We start from the raw sequence: 9,342 nt of genomic DNA on the forward strand, positions 1-9,342 counted from the left end.
TAAGGGCCTTGATAATCCTTGTGTGGTTAGGGTTGGGCAGTGAGGTTGAGGTAAGGGCCTTGATAGTCCTTGTGTGGTTAGGGTTGGGCAGTGAGGTTGAGGTAAGGGCCTTGATAATCCTTGTGTGGTTAGGGTTGGGCAGTGAGGTTGAGGTAAGGGCCTTGATAGTCCCTGTGTGGTTAGGGTTGGGCAGTGAGGTTGAGGTAAGGGCCTTGATAATCCTTGTGTGGTTAGGGTTGGGCAGTGAGGTTGAGGTAAGGGCCTTGATAATCCTTGTGTGGTTAGGGTTGGGCAGTGAGGTTGAGGTAAGGGCCTTGATAATCCTTGTGTGGTTAGGGTTGGGCAGTGAGGTTGAGGTAAGGGCCTTGATAATCCTTGTGTGGTTAGGGTTGGGCAGTGAGGTTGAGGTAAGGGCCTTGATAATCCTTGTGTGGTTAGGGTTGGGCAGTGAGGTTGAGGTAAGGGCCTTGATAGTCCCTGTGTGGTTAGGGTAAGCGATAAAGGTTAGAAGTTTGAAACAGACAAAATTGTGCAAAAAGATCTAAAACTCTTCAAATTCTGGAAAAAAATTTGGAAGGAAGCCAGACAAGGGATTCTCAAGGAATATTAAATTAAATATTAAATTAGTAAACTCTAACAACGACAAAAACGTAATAATACCTCTTCTGTCTCTGGTGTTTATACGTTCTCATGATCGTCTCTTTAAGGTTTATACGTTTTCATGATCGTCTCTGAGGTTTATATGTTTGCAAGATCGTCTCTCTGAGTTTATATGTTCTCATGGTCATCTCTCTGAGGTCTTATGTTCTCATGATCGTCTCTCTGGTGTTTATATGTTCTTATGATCCTCTCTGAGTATTAAACATTCTCGTGATCGTCTCTGAGGTTTATACGTTCTCATGATTGTCTCTGAGGTTTATACGTTCTCATGATCGTCTCTGAGGTTTATACATTCTCATGATTGTCTCTGAGGTTTATACGTTCTCGTGATTGTCTCTGAGGTTTATACGTTCTCATGACCAACTCTGAGGTTTATACGTTCTCATGATCGTCTCTGGTGTTTATACGTTCTCATGATCGTCTCTGAGGTTTATATGTTCTCAAGATCGTCTCTAAGGTTTATACATTCTCATGATCCTCTCTGGTGTTTATACATTCTCATGATCATCTCTGAGGTTTATACGTTCTCATGATTGTCTCTGAGGTTTATACGTTCTCATGATCGTCTCTGAGGTTTATACATTCTCATGATCATCTCTGAGGTTTATACGTTCTCATGATTGTCTCTGAGGTTTATACGTTCTCATGATCGTCTCCGAGGTTAATACGTTCTCGTGATTGTCTCTGAGGTTTATATGTTCTCATGATTGTCTCTGAGGTTTATACGTTCTCATGATCGTCTCCGAGGTTAATACGTTCTCATGATCGTCTCTGAGGTTTATATGTTCTCATGATTGTCTCTGAGGTTTATACGTTGTCATGATCGTCTCCGAGGTTAATACGTTCTCATGATCGTCTCTGAGGTTTATACGTTCTCATGATCGTCTCTGAGGTTTATACATTCTCATGATTGTCTCTGAGGTTTATACGTTCTCATGATTGTCTCTGAGGTTTATACGTTCTCATGACCGTCTCTGAGGTTTATACGTTCTCATGATCGTCTCTGGTGTTTATACGTTCTCATGATCGTCTCTGAGGTTTATATGTTCTCAAGATCGTCTCTAAGGTTTATACATTCTCATGATCATCTCTGAGGTTTATACGTTCTCATGATTGTCTCTGAGGTTTATACATTCTCATGATTGTCTCTGAGGTTTATACGTTCTCATGATCGTCTCTGAGGTTTATACATTCTCATGATCATCTCTGAGGTTTATACGTTCTCATGATTGTCTCTGAGGTTTATACGTTCTCATGATCGTCTCCGAGGTTAATACGTTCTCGTGATAGTCTCTGAGGTTTATATGTTCTCATGATCGTCTCTGAGGTTTATACGTTCTCATGATCGTCTCTGAGGTTTATACGTTCTCGTGATTGTCTCTGAGGTTTATATGTTCTCATGATTGTCTCTGAGGTTTATACGTTCTCATGACTGTCTCTGAGGTTTATTCATTCTCATGATCGTCTCTGAGGTTTATACATTCTCATGATCGTCTCTGAGGTTTATACGTTCTCATGACTGTCTCTGAGGTTTATACATTCTCATGATCGTCTCTGAGGTTTATATGTTCTCATGATCGTCTCTGAGGTTAATACGTTCTCATGATCGTCTCTGAGGTTTATACGTTCTCGTGATTGTCTCTGAGGTTAATATGTTCTCATGATCATCTCTGAGGTTTATACATTCTTATGACTGTCTCTGAAGTTTATATGTTCTCATGATCGTCTCTCTGAGGTTTATACATTCTCATGATTGTCTCTGAGGTTTATACATTCTCATGATCATCTCTCTGGGATTTATACGTTCTCATGACCGTCTCTCTGAGGTTTATATGTTCTCATGACCGTCTCTCTGAGGTTTATATGTTCTCATGATCATCTCTCTGAGGTTTATATGTTCTCATGACCGTCTCTCTGAGGTTTATATGTTCTCATGACTGTCTCTCTGAGGTTTATACGTTCTCATGATCGTCTCTGGTGTTTATATGTTCTCATGACCGTCTCTCTGAGGTTTATATGTTCTCATGGCCGTCTCTCTGAGGTTTATATGTTCTCATGATCATCTCCCTGGGATTTATACGTTCTCATGACCGTCTCTCTGAGGTTTATATGTTCTCATGACCGTCTCTCTGAGGTTTATATGTTCTCATGGCCGTCTCTCTGAGGTTTATATGTTCTCATGATCATCTCCCTGGGATTTATACGTTCTCATGACCGTCTCTCTGAGGTTTATATGTTCTCATGACCGTCTCTCTGAGGTTTATATGTTCTCATGATCATCTCTCTGAGGTTTATATGTTCTCATGACCGTCTCTCTGAGGTTTATATGTTCTCATGACTGTCTCTCTGAGGTTTATACATTCTCATGATCGTCTCTGAGGTTTATACGTTCTCATGATCGTCTCTGGTGTTTATATGTTCTCATGACCGTCTCTCTGAGGTTTATACATTCTCATGATCGTCTCTGAGGTTTATACGTTCTCATGATTGTCTCTCTGAGGTTTATACGTTCTCATGATTGTCTCTGAGGTTTATACATTCTGATGATTGTCTCTCTGAGGTTTATACGTTCTCATGATCGTCTCTGAGGTTTATACGTTCTCATGACCATCTCTCTGAGATTTATATGTTCTCATGATCGTCTCTGAGGTTTATACGTTCTCATGATTGTCTCTGAGGTTTATACGTTCTCATGATTGTCTCTGAGGTTTATACATTCTCATGATTGTCTCTCTGAGGTTTATACATTCTCATGACTGTCTCTGAGGTTTATACGTTCTCATGACTGTCTCTGAGGTTTATATGTTCTCATGATTGTCTCTGAGGTTTATATGTTCTCATGACTGTCTCTGAGGTTTATACATTCTCATGACTGTCTCTGAGGTTTATACGTTCTCATGACTGTCTCTGAGGTTTATACATTCTCATGACTGTCTCTGAGGTTTATACGTTCTCATGACTGTATCTGAGGTTTATACATTCTCATGATTGTCTCTGAGGTTTATACGTTCTCATGACTGTCTCTGAGATTTATAGGTTCTCATGATTGTCTCTGAGGTTTATATGTTCTCATGATCGTCTCTCTGAGGTTTATATGTTCTCATGATCATTTCTCTGAGGTTTATATGTTCTCATGATCGTCTCTCTGAGGTTTATATGTTCTCATGATCATCTCTCTGAGGTTTATATGTTCTCATGATCATCTCTCTGAGGTTTATCTGTCTCATGATCGTCTCTCTGAGGTTTATATATTCTCATGATCGTCTCTGGTGTTTATATGTTCTCATGACCGTCTCTCTGAGGTTTATACGTTCTCATGATCGTCTCTCTGAGGTTTATACGTTCTCATGATCGTCTCTCTGAGGTTTGTACGTTCTCATGATCGTCTCTGAGGTTTATACGTTCTCATGACCGTCTCTCTGAGGTTTATACGTTCTCATGATCGTCTCTCTGAGGTTTAGAAGTTCTTTTTATCGTCTCTCTGATTCACACACAACTATCTTTTAGACATCGTTTAACCGTTAGAGCGTTGGTTCCACACTGCTTTCTCTGATTTATGGTGGAGAACAGTTCTCTGTGTTCTGGTTGAAACCATGTCCACTTATGAAAACCAGATGACGAGCTGAGAGGAGAAAGAAATGCACAGTTCAATGACCCTCCCCCACTCTCCCCCTCCTCCTTTAAAAACATACAGTCCCCCCCCCAGATCTCTCCCATGGTCCTCCCCTCCCTCTCTCCTCCTCTGCTGAGCTGCAAGGCGATATGCAGCTCTCACAGTTTCTCTCCTGGAGTTTGCAGACAGAGAGACGACGAGAGAAACAGCCAGTTCAGATGAAGAAAGAAAAGTTTGGATAGACAACGGTGGAAGGAGAGAGACAGAGAGAGAAACGGGGTCAGAAAAAGAGAACACCTGGTTGATCACGAGGAGAGAGAGAGACAGGTTATTTATTTTTTCATTGATACATCTATTAACCAGACAACAGAGTAAAGTTAGAGCCAGACCAGCTAATCAGAGAGAGAGAGACCGGGGGATCAGAGAGAGACTTGAGGTGAGACCAGCATCAGTTCAGGATGGACCCCCTGCTAAGTGGATCCTGGGCTCTGCTTCTGGCCACCCTGCTACCCCTGCTCTGTGGGGTTTCCTGTGGACAGGACCAGGAGCTGAGAGAGACGGATGCTGTGTGCTCAGATGACAGCTGCTTGGTGGCCTACTTCCAGAGGAAGACCTTCCTGGATGCGTGGCGAGCGTGTAAGAAGAGAGGTGGAACTCTGGCCACCATTAAACACAGCAGAGATGCCGCCGCCATCTCCTCGCTCTTCTCGGCAATTGACCTGCCACACTCGCGCTCTAAGGTGCAGGTCTGGATCGGCCTGCAGCGCCACCCTCGCCAGTGCTCATCCAGCCGCCTGCTCAGAGGGTTCTTCTGGACCACTGGAGACCAGGACACAGAGTTCACAAACTGGCTTGAGGCAGAGTCTCACGGGACATGCTTGGTGTCTCGCTGTGTGGTCATTGGCTACAACCGCCTCGACACCACAGATAACTTCAAGTGGCTGGAAGGGGCATGCTCAGTGAGCATGGATGGGTACCTGTGTCAGTACTCCTACCCAGGCATGTGTTCGGCACTGTGGGAGGAGGGGGCAGGGCGCGCCCTCTACAGCACGCCGTTCAACTTGGTCAGCTCTCTGCTGATTCACGTCCCCTCTGGATCCAATGCCACTGTTCCCTGCCCCAACAATGATGACCAGCAGTTGGTGATGTGCGAGCAGAAGGAGGATGGCTCAGTGGACTGGTCCAGACAGCCCCCACTGTGCCCATCCCATCAGGGCTGGTGTGGCGCGGATAACGGTGGCTGCGAACATTACTGCAGATTGGCCGGGGGTCATGTCTACTGCGAGTGTGCAGACAGGTATCAGCTGGGAGAAGATGGCCGAAGCTGTGAGCCATCTGACCCCTGTAAGAGCGCCCCCTGTCAGGCAGAGTGCCTTCCGGTGGCTGACAGCTACCGCTGCACCTGTCCTGAGGGCTATATGCTCGCCCCAGACGAAGAGAGCTGCGTGGATGTGGACGAGTGCCTGCAGAGTCCGTGTGAGCAGGTCTGCATCAACACCGAGGGGTCGTTTCGCTGCGACTGTCGGGATGGGTTCACACTGGACCAGGGCGTTGTCTGTGAGGATGAAGATGAGTGCATGAATGACCCATGTGACCATGAGTGCGAGAACACGGAGGGCTCTTACATCTGTCACTGCCCACTCGGGTACTTTCCGGTCCCTGAGGACCCCAGCCGGTGTCAGGACATTGATGAGTGCCAGTACCCTGAGACCTGCCAGCAGATGTGTGTCAACTATGAGGGTTGGTTCGTGTGCTACTGCAAGGAGGGCTATGAGCTGGGGACAGACCTGTACTCCTGCCATAGGAGGGATCAGGACGACCGACAGACCGCCGTCACCCCCTCCTTTCCCTGGGGGACCCACCAGCCCCAGTTGGACCCTAACTACAACTGGACCCAGCACAGGATCATCCAGTGGACCCCAGAGGACGAGGGCCCTTCTCTGGACTGGCTGACTGACCCACCTGCCATCCAGGACTCTGATGTCATCAGGGTCACCAGCTCACCACTCGATTCAGACCCCCAAACACCAGAGGACCAGGGTGAGGAGGATCTGGATGCTGGGGGGGCATTTCTGTTGGAGTGGGGGGGGCGATCAGTGTCCGAGCCAGTCACCACTGAGTCCGCCACCACTGAGTCTGCCACCACTGAGTCTGCCACCACTGAGTCTGCCACCACTGAGTCCGCCACCACCGAGCTCGCCACTGTGACAGGTCAGATATGACTAATCAATTCAGTTTGGTCTCCTTCGGTTTCACCTTTTCCTCATCTGTAGGGGCAGAGATCATCATGGTAGCAGGATGATAGACTCTGATCTGGTTCTAGTCCCTGTCAAACACTGATACCACTAAACTACTAGACACTTTAGGCAGATTAACTACTAGATACTGTGGGACTCTGCATACAGTGAAAAGAAAAGTTGTTTTCTGTCATTTCAAATGTCAGAGCGCCCCCTCTCTGTTGGTTCAAAAACTGACTAAAGCACCTTAGATTTCAATCTTTGGTACTTAGTGATCAATAAAACAACCGATCATATTGATTTAAAACTCAAACTTTTAAAAGTATGAAACAAAGTACAGAAAAAGATCCAAATGAATATTGATTTTCCCAGGTCAGATAAAAATATTTGCCTTTGAATTTTGGTCATGTTGCCTTGCCATAGTCCCAGAGTTAGGCTTAATGAATTCATCCATGACCTTTTCCACGTCTCCTCATGTTACAACCACAGACATAAAACTTTTCATTAGGATTTCATGATAGTCAACTTAAAGTGGAGCATGATTGTGTGGTGGAAGGAAAATTATACTTGATGTTCATAATTGTCTACATGTTTGGTGTGTCCTCCACATGTTTGGTGTGTCCTCCACATGTTTGGTGTGTCCTCCACATGTTTGGTGTGTCCTCCACATGTTTGGTGTGTCCTCCACGTGTTGTGTAGGTATGATATTTTTGGTCAAGTGTCCCATCCCTAGTGTCAGTGTTAGGTTTAGGTAGATGTGATATTTTTGGTAATGTGTCCCATCCCTAGTGTCAGTGTTAGGTTTAGGCAGATGTGATATTTTTGGTCACGTGGTCCATCCCTAGTGTCAGTGTTAGGTTTAGGTAGATGTGATATTTTTGGTCATGTGTCCCATCCCTAGTGTCAGTGTTAGGTTTAGGTAGATGTGATATTTTTGGTCATGTGGCCCATCCCTAGTGTCAGTGTTAGGTTTAGGTAGATGTGATATTTTTGGTCATGTGGCCCATCCCTAGTGTCAGTGTTAGGTTTAGGTAGATGTGATATTTTTGGTCATGTGGCCCATCCCTAGTGTCAGTGTTAGGTTTAGGTAGATGTGATATTTTTGGTCATGTGTCCCATCCCTATTGTCAGTGTTAGGTTTAGGTAGATGTGATATTTTTGGTCATGTGTCCCATCCCTATTGTCAGTGTTAGGTTTAGGTAGATGTGATATTTTTGGTCATGTGTCCCATCCCTATTGTCAGTGTTAGGTTTAGGTAGATGTGATATTTTTGGTCATGTGTCCCATCCCTATTGTCAGTGTTAGGTTTAGGTAGATGTGATATTTTTGGTCATGTGTCCCATCCCTAGTGTCAGTGCTAGGTTCAGATAGATGTGATATTTTTGGTCACATGGCCCATCCCTAGTTTCAGTGGTAAATGTGATTTACTTGGTCATGTGACCTGGTTCTTGTCGTTTTCACGTCTGTCTCCTCTCTTCTCAGAATCAGAAGTCACACCAGACTCATACGACAATCTTGACGAGGAGGACGCCACCACGTTGGCCCCCCTTCTCTCCACCACCACCATCTCTGGCGGGGCCTGGAACTGGTGGGTGGAGTCAACCACAAACCCCCAGGAAGACGGCCATCCAGATCAACCAATCAGAGAGCAGGACACATTTGCAGATCCAGACAACCCTGAAGAGAAGGTGCAGAGTCCAGCTGGGGAAAACCCCAGACTCTTGCAAAAGGAGATCACACACTCCCAAGACCCCACTGTTCTGACCCCGCTTAGCCCTGCCCAGACTCCCCCGAGCAACGGCGAGGGCGTTGGAACTCTTCAGGGTGGTGGCGAGGATGGGGGTGATCATCGGGGCGAGGGCAAGGATGGGGGCAGCAGGAGCGCTGTTGATCCAGAGGGGGAGGAGGTGGGCCAGAAGGAGAGCAGTCTGTGGCTCCTGGTGGGGCTCCTGGTTCCTCTGAGCATCTTTGTCGTGGTCATGGTGGCACTGGGCATCGTCTTCTGCACGCGCTGCTCCATCCAACCACGAAACAAGGACGCCAGTGACTGCTACCACTGGATCTCTGGAGCCCACGACAAACAGGGAGTTGCCCCCCCCTCGGGCGAGGTCAGGACCCTGGTATAGAGCTAAGAGGGTCCCAGAGAGGGTCCCAGAGGGGGGGCAATGGTTAGATAAACAGACAGCGAGAGAGAGAGGAGTGATGGACGAGCTGGGAGAACAGAGACCTCTGGGTTATAATCGGCACGGCATTCTGGGAGTGTTTACACAAACACTGAGAACAGAAACTTCACACGAACTTCATAAACGGCGGATTTTAGAACTGAAAACAAAAGCTTCACAAAACTTTAAAAAGTTTAAAAACTTCTGACTTTATTACAGAGACTGTTGAAGAGTCTGGTTTTAGACTTAGTGGACAGGAATGGACGTAAAAACTTGATCTAATCCTAAATTATTTCTACATCTGACTTTGTAAAGGTCTCCAGTCGTTTTCATATTCCCAAGGATTCTTTAATCCCAGAAACTGCCTTTAAAATAAAAATCTTATTAAAATTAGTATCAGGATCTAGTGCTCATTGGTAACGGGACTTCAGGATCCAGACTGGGTAGGGTGAGGGTAATGACACTGTGGTAATGTCTCAGTATTAATGTTGATATATTAAAGTCACTGTGGTAATGTCTCAATGTTAATGTTGATATATTAAAGTCACTGTGGTAATGTCTCAATGTTAATGTTGATATATTAAAGTCAATGTGGTAATGTCTCAATATTAATGTTGATATATTAAAGTCACTGTGGTAATGTCTCAATGTTAATGTTGATATATCAAAG

At 45.4% G+C, this 9,342-nt stretch overlaps 1 protein-coding gene across 1 annotated transcript; it reads left to right on the forward strand.

Annotated features, from left to right (window-relative positions):
• The first annotated feature begins 4,413 nt into the window (after window positions 1-4,413).
• Window positions 4,414-8,640, forward strand: cd248a (CD248 molecule, endosialin a). Its single transcript, XM_041782492.1, has 2 exons — window positions 4,414-6,484; window positions 7,993-8,640. Exons 1-2 carry the CDS (start codon window positions 4,732-4,734, stop codon window positions 8,634-8,636), a joined length of 2,397 nt encoding a protein of 798 aa, XP_041638426.1. The 5' UTR covers window positions 4,414-4,731; the 3' UTR covers window positions 8,637-8,640.
• Window positions 8,641-9,342: the final 702 nt, after the last annotated feature.

Source organism: Cheilinus undulatus, unplaced genomic scaffold (genome assembly GCF_018320785.1).
Source record: "Cheilinus undulatus unplaced genomic scaffold, ASM1832078v1 Contig5, whole genome shotgun sequence".
NCBI classification, from domain to species: domain Eukaryota; kingdom Metazoa; phylum Chordata; class Actinopteri; order Labriformes; family Labridae; genus Cheilinus; species Cheilinus undulatus.